This window comes from Somniosus microcephalus, chromosome 25 (assembly GCF_052327205.1).
Source record: "Somniosus microcephalus isolate GS21.2 chromosome 25, FLI_Smic_1.0, whole genome shotgun sequence".
In the NCBI taxonomy this organism is placed as follows: Eukaryota; Metazoa; Chordata; class Chondrichthyes; order Squaliformes; family Somniosidae; genus Somniosus; species Somniosus microcephalus.
In genome coordinates this window covers 31,366,179-31,381,034 of record NC_141011.1, presented here as the reverse complement: position 1 = coordinate 31,381,034, position 14,856 = coordinate 31,366,179, and the positions used below count along the sequence as shown (strand labels likewise).

The window sequence follows — 14,856 nt, the reverse complement described above, 5'->3', positions numbered from 1 at the left end:
TTGCACTCACCTCCTCGCTGTTGGTCAGGGTGGTGTTGTAGGGTTCGGTGTGCTGATTTATCCTCAGGGATCGCTTGGCCGTCGCCTGCCTGTAGAGGGCTAGCTGGTGCCACAGGACGACGGTCACGATCGCCACTCTCCAGCCTTTCATCGTCGATCGGCTTTTGAAAACAAAACACTTCAAAAGAAGGGGTTTCGAGAGAGAGAGAGAAAACTGTTCAGCGACGAGCCGTCCTTACACGTGGGTGAAGAGGCATCAGATGGCTAAAAAAAAAAACAGCCGAGTCGACCTTCGAAAACCCAACGATAACAGTAAATAAATTTAAAAAATAACGCGTTTGAGAAAACTTGGAAACAATGTTGGAAGTTCTAAGCAAGCTGCCGGGTTTAAGCCCCGGTTAGATGCGCGGTGTCCACATTGCTGTGTGAGCTGCTCAGGCTCCCGCCACACATGTGAAGATGTCCCTCCAGGTTTCTGCTGACTGTCCGCAGCCAGTTAACCCGCTGCGGGCGGAAATTGTTCTCCCTCCCCCCAGCTTTGAGCGGTCGGTTCGCCCGGTCAGTCCCCGCACTGCTGCCGAGTCCGCTGGCCGGGAGCAGTGGGTGCCTCGAATTCCCTTTTTTTTTTGCACCTTTCAGTCCTGCTCAAACGACCTTAGAGAGAGAAATGAAAAGGAGGGAGGGAGGGGGGTGATGGAGGAGGGAGATATTTTAAAATAATAATCTGCCTCCGAACATTAATCCACCTTTCAAAGGAAATTGCCCATTAAATGTCAACGGGTTGGATCCGAATACACTGACAGCAAGGCTTAGAATCACTTTAACACGTCAACTCCTAAGAGGGTGGTGAAGAATTTCTCACATGCCTCGATCGCTCGCTTCTTCGGGGAGGAGGAGGAGGAGGAGGGGGGCGGGCGAAGCGAGCTGACACCCACCGAGGCTGCAGCCTGTTTAATGCATTAACAGTCCCGTCCCTTGCAGCCGAGCTCCGTGTTCATGGGACGCCGCGGGGAAAGGATGAAAGATCCCCTCGGCTGCGGGCTTGCGACAGTCCCTCGGCCATCCTTCGGCCTTTCCCCTGCCGATTGCTTATTTTATTTTGTACGGCGGGCCAATTTAGTTTTAGATCTCCCCTGACCATCAGCGAATCACACCTCGCTGGTACCGTGCCGGATAAATATGATGGTTCTCTAACTTTTAAACACATACAAAGCACGTCAGATAGTCAAGCATTTCCCCCCTAAAAGTTCTCTATTTTTACCAATGTTGATCATGAGACCGACTTTGAGAGCGGATTTATCCTCTTACATCACAAATCATTTGCAAAAACATGTTGCATACAATGTAAACATAAGCTGGTTATTATTATCCGGCGTCGGTTTAATAAATGCTTCAAAATGTGACGCGCAACACAATTTCGTGTTTCTCAACTCTTAACATTTATGTAGAACTAGATTGATTTTTTAAAACGACTTCACAAATTATTCTCGGTCATTTCAGTAAGTATCGATGATTTTGTGAGGCCGAGTCCGCATTTAATCCGGGATTTATTTGGATTCTTGGCGGAGTGTGAAGCTATGGTAAACTGCGTGACCTATTCCAAACATTAGAACACTTTAAATGCGTTCATATTGCATTCAAAAAAATTTTAAATGTCAAAGTGACGAGTGCAACTTGTTCGAAATTGGGCACTACCTTTACACAAAAGACTTAAAATGCGCTGGAACTCGATGTATTTATTGTAACGTGGCTGCATTACTAAAAACTGACATCCTGAAAGGTAATCCTACAAACAACAGGAATCAACCTCCAGAGATTGAAGGAATACGACCAACAGTGTCGCCTACAGGAAATCGAGTGTATAGGGGGAATGAAACCACGTGTACAGCGGGCATTCAACCAAATGTGTAGGTTACATGAAATCAAGTCTATACGGCGCATAAAACCAAGTTATGCAGGGTACATACAACCAAGTGTGTACGGTAAATTAATTCAAGTGTATATGGTAAAAAAACGAATGTGAAAGGTATATTAGCCCAAAGTATAGGGCACCTGAAACCAAATGTGTAAAGTATATAATAGCAAAATACTGCGGTTGCTGGAAATCTGAAATAACAACAGAAAATGCTGGAAATACTCAGCAGGCCAGGCAGCATCCGTGGAGAGAGAAACAGTTAACGTTTCAGGTCTGGGACCCTTCAGCTAAGTGTAAAAGACAGACTTGTATTTATATAGCACCTTTCACGACCACCGGACATCCCAAAGCGCTTTACAGCCAATTAAGTATTTTTTGAAGTGTAGTCACTGTTGTAATGTAGGAAAGGCGGCAGCCAATTTGCAAACAGCAAACTCCTACAAACAGCAATGTGATAATGACCAGATAATCTGTTTTAGTGATGTTGATTAAGGGATAAATATTGGCCAGGACACCGGGGAGAACTCTTCTGCTCTTCTTCAAAATACTGCCATGGGATCTTTTACGCCCACCTGAGAGCAGACGGGACCTCGGTTTAACGTCTCATCCGAATGATGGCACCTACGACAGTGCAGCACTCCCCCAGCACTACACTGGAGTGTCAGCCTAGATTAGGTGCTCAAGTCTCTGGAGTAGGACTTGAACCCACAACCTTCTGACTCAGAGATGAGGGTGCTACCTACTGAGGCACTGGCTGACTACATATATGGTAATACAGCTAAGTGAATAGGGTAATACAGCTGTGTATAGGGTAATACAGCTGTGTATAGGGTAATACAGCTGTGTATAGGGTAATACAGCTGTGAATAGGGTAATACAGCTAAGTGTATAGGGTAATACAGCTGCTAAGTGTATAGGGTAATACAGCTGTGTATAGGGTAATACAGCTGTGAATAGGGTAATACAGCTGTGTATAGGGTAATACAGCTGTGAATAGGGTAATACAGCTAAGTGTATAGGGTAATACAGCTGCTAAGTGTATAGGGTAATACAGCTGTGTATAGGGTAATACAGCTGTGAATAGGGTAATACAGCTAAGTGTATAGAGTAATACAGCTGTGTATAGGGTAATACAGCTGTGAATAGGGTAATACAGCTGTGAATAGGGTAATACAGCTAAGTGTATAGGGTAATACAGCTGTGAATAGGGTAATACAGCTAAGTGTATAGGGTAATACAGCTGTGAATAGGGTAATACAGCTGTGAATAGGGTAATACAGCTAAGTGTATAGAGTAATACAGCTGTGAATAGGGTAATACAGCTAAGTGAATAGGGTAATACAGCTGTGTATAGGGTAATATAGCTGTGTATAGGGTAATACAGCTAAGCGAATAGGGTAATACAGCTGTGAATAGGGTAATACAGCTAAGTGAATAGGGTAATACAGCTGTGATGAGGGTAATACAGCTGTGTATAGGGTAATACAGCTGTGAATAGGGTAATACAGCTAAGTGTATAGGGTAATACAGCTGTGAATAGGGTAATACAGCTAAGTGTATAGAGTAATACAGCTAAGTGAATAGGGTAATACAGCTAAGTGAATAGGGTAATACAGCTAAGTGAATAGAGTAATACAGCTGTGTATAGGGTAATACAGCTGTGTATAGGGTAATACAGCTAAGTGAATAGGGTAATACAACTAAGTGAATAGGGTAATACAACTAAGTGTATAGGGTAATACAGCTGTGAATAGGGTAATACAGCTAAGTGTATAGAGTAATACAGCTAAGTGAATAGGGTAATACAGCTAAGTGAATAGGGTAATACAGCTAAGTGAATAGGGTAATACAGCTGTGTATAGGGTAATACAGCTGTGTATAGGGTAATATAGCTAAGTGAATAGGGTAATACAACTAAGTGAATAGGGTAATACAACTAAGTGGAGAGGGTAATACAGCTAAGTGAATGGAGTAATACAGCTAAGTGAATAGAGTAATACAGCTAAGTGAATAGGTAATACAGCTAAGTGAATAGGGTAATACAACTAAGTGAATAGGGTAATACAACTAAGTGAATGGAGTAATACAGCGAAGTGAATAGAGTAATACAGCTAAGTGAATAGGGTAATACAGCTGTGAATAGGGTATTACAGCTGTGTATAGGGTAATAAAGCTAAGTGAATAGAGTAATACAGCTAAGTGAATAGGGTAATACAGCAAAGTGTATAGGGTAATACAGCTGTGTATAGGGTAATACAGCTAAGTGAATAGAGTAATACAGCTAAGTGAATAGGGTAATACAGCTAAGTGAATAGGGTAATACAGCTAAGTGAATGGGGTAATACAGCTAAGTGAATGGGGTAATACAGCTAAGTGAATGGGGTAATACAGCTGTGTATAGGGTAATACAGCTAAGTGAATAGGGTAATACAGCTAAGTGAATAGGGTAATACAGCTAAGTGAATGGGGTAATACAGCTGTGTATAGGGTAATACAGCTAAGTGAATAGGGTAATACAGCTAAGTGAATAGAGTAATACAGCTGTGTATAGGGTAATACAGCTAAGTGAATAGGGTAATACAGCTAAGTGAATAGGGTAATACAGCTAAGTGAATGGGGTAATACAGCTGTGTATAGGGTAATACAGCTAAGTGAATAGGGTAATACAGCTAAGTGAATAGAGTAATACAGCTAAGTGAATAGGGTAATACAGCTAAGTGAATAGGGTAATACAGCTAAGTGAATAGGGTAATACAGCTAAGTGAATGGGGTAATACAGCTAAGTGAATGGGGTAATACAGCTGTGTATAGGGTAATACAGCTAAGTGAATAGGGTAATACAGCTAAGTGAATAGGGTAATACAGCTAAGTGAATGGGGTAATACAGCTGTGTATAGGGTAATACAGCTAAGTGAATAGGGTAATACAGCTAAGTGAATAGAGTAATACAGCTGTGTATAGGGTAATACAGCGAAGTGAATAGGGTAATACAGCTAAGCGAATAGGGTAATACAGCTAAGTGAATAGGGTAATACAGCTAAGTGAATGGGGTAATACAGCTAAGTGAATGGGGTAATACAGCTGTGTATAGGGTAATACAGCTAAGTGAATAGGGTAATACAGCTAAGTGTATAGGGTAATACAGCTAAGTGAATAGGGTAATACAGCTAAGTGAATGGGGTAATACAGCTGTGTATAGGGTAATACAGCTAAGTGAATAGGGTAATACAGCTAAGTGAATGGGGTAATACAGCTGTGTATAGGGTAATACAGCTAAGTGAATAGGGTAATACAGCTAAGTGTGTAGCCATCTAGTTTATCACAGTATAAAGCAATTGAGTAAGGGGAAACGTATTAACTCATGTTAATCCAATCTTTAAATGCACGATCCACGATATTCTTAACAGTGCCCAACACCAAAGCGCAGCCATTGCTGCCGAATAAATAGATTTTAGGTAAAAATCCGGTCCCGGATGATTGCATTAGGTTGGACTATGTGTGGTTGTTCCTTTACTTGATTTGATGCATTGAAACGTGGTTGGGGAAGGGAGGGAGCTGCGATTGTTGTTTTCTGACTGAAAGTTACCCGAGAGCAACCAGTCCTCCAAATAAGTCCTCATTAAACCCGATCACAAATAGCCCGTTGGGATGCTTCACTACATCAAAGGCGTTATATAAATGCAACGTGTTGTTGATGTGTTGTCGTCGAAGACTAAAAGGACAAAAATTCCCCACAAGAAGAAAAATATTAACTCAGCAGGACGGGAATATTAAATTGCCTGTACCTGTGAGGACGTTTGCGCTGAGCACATTTTACAAGATTCAGAACAGCAGGTTAACAAACATTAAATGGGCATCAGTGTATCTGACACCCCCTCAACTATTCCACAAGGCTGGGCGCTCTCGCCATTGAAATCCAAATCAGCGGCACTGTTCCAGGAGGCACAACTTTGGAATATATATTATTTTTCTCCTAAATCCTGGAATAATTTAAAAAACATTTTATGAATCACACCAGAATCCAGCGCTCTGTTTTACAGGCAGTGAGAAGTTGGCAGAATTGAAATTCGCGGCGCTGATTTGTGTGTGTTTGGTACGGTGGCGATTCTGGAGCGATCGAGTCTCTGTAGCTTTATTTATAAAACTGGCGATAGAAGCCATTCGATGATGATGAACAGCCTTAAGTTCATTTCTACCGCCCCCTGATAGCTGCCGACGGCACGTTTCCCATCACTGGAGCTTGCCAATGAATTCAAATATTATCTGCAATTCAATATTACAAGATTTGGAAAAGAACGCGGTTTCTGCCTTTTTCATTGCTTGGGTGCTGAAGGATGGTTTCTCGATTTAAACCTTAGTTTTATCTTTGCGGAGAAAGGTGCCCGAGTTCCGGCATTGCTTCTTGAAACAAATAAAAACCAACAGGCAGCCACGAGGTGGGAGGAGAGAATATTTAACAACCAGTGCCATCTACTGACTGAAATCAAAACGCACAGGGCACGCACAAGTAACCGTGCAGCCCACTGTATTATTACATTGTAAAGTAATCAAATCTCCAAACGCAAGAAAATAAGGTGAAACTGTTTCCACTGGCAGGAGGTTCGGTCACCAGAGGACGCAGATTTAAAATAATTGGCAATAGAACCTGGAGAAGATGAGGAGGATTTCTTTGACTGAGTTATGATGAATGCACTGCCTGAAAGGGTGGTGGAAGCAGATCCAATAGTAACACTCAAAAGGGAATTGGATAAATACCTGAAAAGGAAATACATGCGCGTTCAAAGAGCCTGCACTGGCACGGTGGGCCGAATGGCTTCCTTCTGTGCTGTCTGATTCTATGCACAACTTACGAATGCAACAGATCAGAATTCCCCAAATCCATCTTTAATCATTGGACTCTCCATGTCTGCCCATTGTCTGAGATCTGATTGGTTTGTGAAATCAGTCACCGTTAATGTGATAGCAGAGATTGATTACAACTCTGAGGGCAACGTTAAGCGCTCTCCCACCCCTGGGTTCCAGTGCTCCAGACATCAGTGCTCTCCCACCCCTGGATTCCAGTGCTCCAGACATCAGTGCTCGCCCGCCCCTGGGTTCCAGTGCTCCAGACATCAGTGCTCTCCCACCCCTGGGTTCCAGCGCTCCAGACATCAGTGCTCTCCCACCCCTGGATTCCAGTGCTCCAGACATCAGTGCTCGCCCACCCCTGGGTTCCAGTGCTCCAGGTTGTTGGTGCCATGCAGACAATGGGAACCATGGCAGTACTAAGATTTCCTCTTGCTTGGTTGCTGTCCTGGCCTACAGGTCTGGGTTTGAACCACATGGGACCCAGGGAGCCTCCAGTAACAGGAGTATGAGAATGAGGATGTTCACTCTGCCCAGGCCTCACCGGCTTATTCCAACAAGCGACGTCTTGGTCATTATCTCCAACAAGACCGGCCTGGCTGTCCAAGAGCCACAGCTCACCTTCCATCACCAACACGGGCCTGCCTGCTTCCATCCCTGGCATTGGGCTTCCACCTCTGGTCCAAGACACAGCCTTGATCTCTCTCTTCTCACAAGATCATAATATAGTTACAGATGTGGAAAATCATTTGGTTTAACTAAATTAATCCATGTGGAAAGATCCTAAAGTCCCCCATTGCAGCATCCAATTGTTTCTTAAATGCTTCTAGGCTTTTTGCTTCCACGACTCTATCTGGAATACTATTCCACATATTGATCCCGCTTTGTGTGAAGGATTTCCCCAAACCTTTCCTAAAATTACCTTTTACTAGTTTGAACCTGTGTCCCCTTGTTCTACTTTTAAAATTTTAATTTAACTATCTTGCAAACCCCCATAAGGTCTCTCCTTTCCAGGCTGAAATAGGTCAAGTTTCCTCTGCCACTTTACTTTTAATTCCATGGGCCTTAATCATTTTTGCAATTTCTTCTGTGCCACTTTATCGAATATATTTTGAAAATCCAAATAAACCACATCCACTATGTTCCCTTTGTCGATACATCTGGTGAGTTCCTCAAAGAATTCGATTAACTTAGTCAAGCTGACCATCTCTTTACAAATCAGTGTTGACCGACCCTCATTAGCGTATGTCTTTATAAGTGTTTGCTAATATTTTCCTTATTTGGTCTCCAACAGGTTTCCTACTATTAGCTTGAGCCTAACTGGCTTACCACTTGCTCCTTTTATGATTAGCTGTTCAACATGCAGTACATTCCAGTCTGTTGGTACAATTACTATTTCTAAAAAATAAAATGGTAAATAATGGTTAGCCATTTCATTGCTAATCTCTCACAATATTTGGGGTGTAGCCCATTCCAGATTTCTAACTTATTGGCCCCTGGAGGACCAAACGCAGATTGGGTGACCGCTTTGCGGAACACCTCCGTTCAGTCCGTATGGGTGACCCTGAGCTTCCGGTCGCCTGTCACTTTAATTCTCCGCTACACTCCCACCTCACTGTCCTCGGCATCTTACACTGTTCCAAAGAAGCTCAACGTAAGCTCGAGGGACAGAACCTCATCTTTTGATTAGGCACTTTACAGCCTTCTGGACTCAACATCGGGTTCAACAATTTCAGACTATAACCCCTGCCCCCATTTTTTCAGGCAGCAGCTGTTGATGATTCTGCCATCCCTATTTGCAGCATTTAATCTCTCCTGCCTTGCATTCTAGCACAGACCATCCCTTTTGTTCCTTCCTCCTCTCCCGCCTTTCCCAGCCTCTGCACCTGCTTAAAACCTGTTCCATCCCTAACTTTTTCCAGCTCTGATGAAGGGTCCCAGACCTGAAACTCTGTTTCTCTCTCCACAGATGCTGCCTGGCCTGCTGAGTGTTTCCAGCATTTTCTGTTGTTATTTCAGATTTCCAGCATCTGCAGTATTTTGCTATTGAGCCAGAAATTAGACTAGGACCAGGTAAGCTGGCTAACAGCCTAATTTCGGAGTTCCCATAGGGAAAAGCCTCTGCCCACCCCATACTAGGCCAATGGTGTCAAAGAAGGCTGGGCCCAGGGCAGGGATTTCCTGTGCTGGGAGTTCCTGTATCTCCGGCCTAGGATTTAGGGTAGATTTGGCAGCCAGTGCTCCCAGTGAGAAGAGCCTGCTGAATGGCTTTTTTGGGGCCCACCTTGGAGGTCCAGGCAAAGGGCTGTGGCCTGGAACCTCAGATCAATAGTGGAGATTTTTTTCCATCAGTCTCCTTACGACTGACTATATGCCACAGTTTCCGTTATGGGAGGCAGACACCCAATAAAGGCCTGGGTGCCTGCCGAGAACATTTCAATTAGGTGACCATCTCCTGACCCCACATATTCTGGTTGGGTTAACAGCAGAGGTCACCGCCCGGCGCAATCTCAACAGAATTGCCGAGATCACAGGCCCGCATGTTTTCTGGGCCATTATCTTCAACTCCCATTAATTCTTTTAATAAAGTGCAAAGCAGTTGCAATGATTGATTTGGGCAGCCCTCAGTTTGATCATTCCATCCAGTTGATCACAAGTTTTAATCAATTTTATTCACTGACATAAATCAGTACAGTGCTACAAACACCACAGATGACAAACACATTGGAGAATGAGACGACAAGTGTTAAATGTCCAAAGTGGCATTGTGTGTGCAGTGGAGTAGTGTGAAATCAACGCCTGGCTTGTCACCATCCAGCTTGGGTTCTGGTTAGTCAGGCAGTCATTCATAATGTTAGACCATGTTGTTTATCAGGTTGGACAATGTGGACCATGGGATTTTAAAATGTTTCACCAGATCTCTTTGACTAGTTTTTAATCACTGTCTCAACATCCTGAAAAATCTCCACTTTGCTTTGCAAGGGCAACACAGAGGGGCTCCATCGAGTATTTTAAATCAGCAAAGAACGCTCTGCAAAATGTGCTGTCCAGGAGAAAAGAAAGACGCACCACACAACTTTGCATTGCTACGGCAGGTGAATGCAGTTCAAATTCACATTCCCACCAGCTGTTAAATACTTTACCTGCAGCTACTGGACAGAGTTGCACATAACAGACAAGGTGCAAGCCCGTGGGCTAACTGGCAAATCATTAGGCTGGGTTTGTGCGTAGCTGGAAGGTGGACAGCAGAGTGGTGGTGTGTAGGGAGGTATGCCATTGGATTTTCACAGGGATTGGTGTTGGGGGGGGGTCACTGTTGTTTATAACTTCTATATAAGTGACTTAGAAAAGAGAACATTGCCCAAGGTGTCTAACGTTGCAAACAACCCTGAACTGTGTGCAGTGGCCAATGATGCAAAGCAGTGTTTGATAATAATAGGGAGCTGGACAAGTTGGATTAATGGACAGAAGAGGTGGCAAATGGAGTTCAACAGAGACAAGTGTAAAGTCATGACTAAGTAGAAATGTTAATACTTAATGTTAACGTGTTTGAGGTAACAGAGCAGGAAACCAGCAGATCTGGGAGTTTTGGCGGATTAGTGCTTGCAGCACGGTGGCATAGTGGTTAGCACTGTTGCCTCACAGCGCCAGGGACCCGGGTTCGAATCCGGCCTCGGGCGACTGTCTGTGTGGAGTTTGCACATTCTCCCCGTGTTTGCGTGGGTTTCCTCCGGGTGCTCCGGTTTCCTCCCACAGTCCAAAGATGTGCGGGTTAGGTTGATAAAATTGACCCTTAGTGTTAGGGGGATTAAATACGTGGGGTTACGGGGATAGGGGTGGGATATGTGTTGGTGTAGGGGTTACGGGGATCGGGTGGGATATGTATCGGTGCAGGCTCGATGGGCCGAAATGGCCTCTATCTGCACTGTGGGGTTTCTGTGATTCTGATTCTGTGATTATAACAGTGGCAGTGAAATACTTTGGGATGTCCCAAGGACGCGAGAGGCGCTATATAAATACAAGTTCATTCTTTCATTTAGGTAATTAAAATTGCCAGTTCAGTGTTTGTAGTCAGTTAAGAAAGCAAATAAAATGTTGGGATAGTGGCAGGGGTGCTTTATCAGGTGAGATTTCATCTGAAGTATTTTATTCAGCTTTGTTCTCCACATTACAGAAAAGATAGGGAGTTATTTGAGGAAATCCAGGGGACGGGGAGGCACGAGGCTGATTCCTGAACTTAGAGAGCTGGTTTATGAGGAAAGATTGTCTACCCAGGGACTTTAGTGTCTTGTGAAGAGGAGAATGAGCGAGGACTTGATAAGGTCCGTAAAATTTTCAGGGATAGCGAGAAATTAGATCCAGAAACTTCTTGTGTCAGGTACAGAATTTAAGGACGAGGGAACTGTGGTAAACCACTGTTTGTATTCCTGTTTGTCCTGTTTGTATTCCACTGTGTACATGCCCGGACATGCCTCGGCTGACTCCTCCCACAGGTCCTAGTATAAAGGTGACTGCTCCCCAGCCCTTTGTATCCTGGACCGGTCGACCACGCGAGGCAGACCTCCATTCTGTTGTTAATAAAAGCCTTTAGTTACTCTTCTAACTCTCAGTCTTTTATGAGTAATTGATAGCGCATCAATTTTATTAACAACATTTTTATAATGGAGAAGATCCTCACACCAGCATGCCTGGACTTAGATCATCGGGAGGCGGACTCATCCACCAAGTTTACTCACTGGCTTAAGTGTTTCGAAAAATTCCTGACCGCCTCCGAAGCAATCAAATCGGACGAGGACAAACTGGATGTCCTGACCTCCAAAGTGAACCACCGAGTGTACTCGGTCATCCAAGACGCGACCTCGTACGCGGACGCTATCAAGCTCCTCAAGGACCAGTACACGCGCCCAGTGAACGAAGTGTACGCCAGGCACCTCCTGGGGAGTCGTAAACAACAACCTGGGGAATCGACCGTGGAATACCTTCAGGCACTGTCTGTGCTTGGCCGGGCCTGTGGTTGTAAGGATGTAAAGGCCGCCGTGTACACAGAGGAACTTATCCGGGACGCTTTTGTAGCGGGCCACAGATCCAATTACACCCGACAGCGACTGTTGGAGCAGAGTAACCTCGACCTCAACAAGGCCTCTGAACTCGCACTATCGTTGGATGCAGCCTACCAGGGCATGGATGCCTACTCCTCTGCACCGTGGACGCCGCGGGGAATGACAGCCTGGGACACGGTAGGACCGCCTCATAGCGCCGTGCCACCCCAGCCACACCCCAACAATGGCCCAACTACCGCAGCAGTGCCCCAAGGCCAGAAATGCTACTTCTGTGGCCAGGCAAAACACCCCAGAGCGCGCTGCCTGGCAAAAAACGCGATCTGCTCGGGCTGCGGGAAGAAGGGACACTATGCTAGCGTCTGCAGGGCCAAAGCCACCCCGAACCCCAGCAGCACCGCGTGTGGGCCATGCGGGCCGCCATCTTGGACCTCCCCGGCCATGTGCGAATCACCGGTACTGCAGCCATTTTGGACGCCTCCAGCCACATGGGGATCATGGACGCCGCCATCTTGGACGACAGCCGGGACGCAGCAGGCCCCCGACACCGCCTCATCTGATACCCGCAGCGACACACCGACCCCTACGCTGGCATCCGTTACACTGGACCAAGCGAGACCGCACCAACTGGCCAGTTCCGCAATGGACATTAAGGTAAATGGTCACGATACAATCTGCCTTTTTGACTCTGGGAGCACGGAGAGCTTCATCCACCCCGACACGGTGCGGCGTTGCTCTCTCCCAGTCCTGCCTGCGCAACAGCGGATTTCTATGGCCTCCGAGTCCCAGTCGGCGGACATCGGCGGCTACTGCGTGGTGACACTCGTAGTAGACGGGACCGTGTACGATCATTTTAAACTTCTGGTCCTGCCTGACCTCTGCGCTGCCGTCCTGCTGGGGTTAGATTTTCAGTGCCACCTTAAAAGTGTTACGATGGCGTACGGTGGACCCCTCCCCCCACTCACAGTCCGCAGCCAGCAGCTTCCAAACTGCCCGCCACGCACCAGGTGCAACCTCTCCACACTCAGAGTCACCCCCCCACCACTGTTTGCTAACCTCACCCCCGACTGTAAGCCCATCGCCACAAAGAGCAGGCGATACAGTGCCGGGGACAGGGTTTTCATTAAAACCGAAGTGGAGCGGCTCCTGAAAGAAGGGATTATTGAGGGCAGCACCAGCCCCTGGCGAGCCCAGGTTGTGGTCGTTAAGACCGGCGAGAAGCAGCGCCTGGTCATCGACTACAGCCAGACAATAAATCGCTACACCCTGCTGGACGCCTACCCACTCCCCCGTATAGCTGACATGGTCAACCAGATCGCGCAGTACCGCGTCTTCTCGACCATTGACCTGAAATCAGCGTACCACCAGCTCCTCATCCGCCCTGAGGACCGCCAGTACACTGCCTTTGAGGCAAACGGCCGCCTCTATCACTTCCTTAGGGTTCCCTTTGGCATCACCAACGGGGTCTCCGTCTTCCAAAGGGAGATGGACCGGATGGTAGATCAAAATGCGTTGCAGGCCACTTTCCCATATCTGGACAATGTGACCATCTGCAGCCGTGACTTGCAGGACCATGACGCAAACCTCGAAAAATTCCTCCGCACCGCCCAACTCCTAAACCTGACATATAACAAGGAGAAGTGCATATTCCGCACAAACCGCCTCGCCATCCTTGGCTGTGTTGTGGAACACGGAGTCATCGGCCCCGACCCCGACCGGATGCGTCCCCTTATGGAACTTCCACTGCCCCACTGCCTCAAGGCCCTGAAGAGGTGCCTAGGGTTTTTCTCCTATTACGCCCAGTGGGTCCCCTACTATGCGGACAAGGCCCGTCCGCTGATCAAGTCCACCTCTTTTCCCTTGACGGCAGAGGCCCGCTTAGCCTTCCACCGTATCAAGGAGGACATTGCCAAAGCCACCATGCACGCGGTGGACGAATCCATCCCCTTCCAGGTGGAAAGCGACGCGTCCGACTTTGCCCTGGCCGCTACCCTCAATCAGGCAGGGAGACCCGTGGCCTTCTTTTCATGAACCCTCCAAGGCCCGGAGACCAGACACTCCGCTGTTGAGAAGGAGGCCCAGGCGATTGTGGAGGCTGTGCGTCATTGGAGGCACTACCTGGCCGGAAAACGATTTACCCTGCTCACTGACCAGCGTTCAGTTGCTTTTATGTTTAACAACAAGCAGAGGGGCAAAATCAAAAATGACAAGATCTTGAGGTGGAGAATCGAACTTTCCACCTACAACTACGAGATCTTGTACCGGCCCGGGAAGCTAAATGAACCCCCGGATGCGCTATCGCGTGGCACCTGCGCCAGCGCGCAGATCGATAGACTGCGGGCCCTCCACAATGACCTCTGCCACCCGGGGGTCACCAGGTTCTTCCACCTCATCAAGGCCCGCAACCTGCCTTACTCTATTGAGGAGGTCAGGACCATGACCAGGAACTGCCAAGTCTGCGCTGAGTGCAAACCGCACTTTTATAGACCAGACAGGGCCCACCTGATAAAAGCCACTCGCCCCTTCGAGCGCCTGAGCGTTGATTTTAAAGGGCCTCTCCCCTCCTCCGACTGCAATGTGTACTTCCTCAATATTATTGATGAGTACTCCCATTTCCCGTTCGCCTTCCCCTGCCCGGACATGACCAGTGCCACGGTCATTAAATGTCTGAACAACCTCTTCACCCTGTTCGGCTTCCCCAGCTATATCCATAGCGACCGGGGCTCATCGTTTATGAGCGACGAACTCCGTCAGTACCTGCTAACTAGGGGTATTGCCACAAGCAGGACCACCAGTTACAACCCCCGGGGGAACGGACAGGTGGAAAGAGAAAATGCGACAGTTTGGAAGGCCGTCCTGCTAGCCTTAAAGTCTAGGGGCCTTCCAACCTCCCGCTGGCAGGATGTGCTCCCCGATGCGCTCCACTCTATTCGGTCACTGCTCTGCACTGCCACTAACGCCACCCCTCATGAGAAAATGTTTGTCTTCCCAAGGAAGTCCACATCGGGGACATCGCTACCGCCATGGCTGACGTCCCCA

General features: G+C 47.0%; 1 protein-coding gene across 6 annotated transcripts in view; it reads right to left on the bottom strand.

The window, feature by feature from the left end:
- c1qtnf12 (C1q and TNF related 12) overlaps positions 1 to 1,135 on the bottom strand; it is a 106,611-nt gene extending 105,476 nt beyond the window's left edge. For 2 of the 6 annotated variants that reach the window (XR_015073526.1, XR_015073525.1), the window contains exon 1: positions 11 to 1,109. Coding sequence is in view for 4 of the 6 variants with exons in the window: in XM_085967096.1 (XP_085823222.1) it covers positions 11 to 151 (141 nt within the window). In the remaining 2 variants the exon portion in view is untranslated. Of the gene's footprint in view, positions 1 to 10 lie in introns of all 6 variants that reach the window. The other 4 variants (XM_085967096.1, XM_085967095.1, XM_085967098.1 and 1 more) reach the window with 4 other exon arrangements.
- Between the last annotated feature and the right edge of the window lie 13,721 nt (positions 1,136 to 14,856).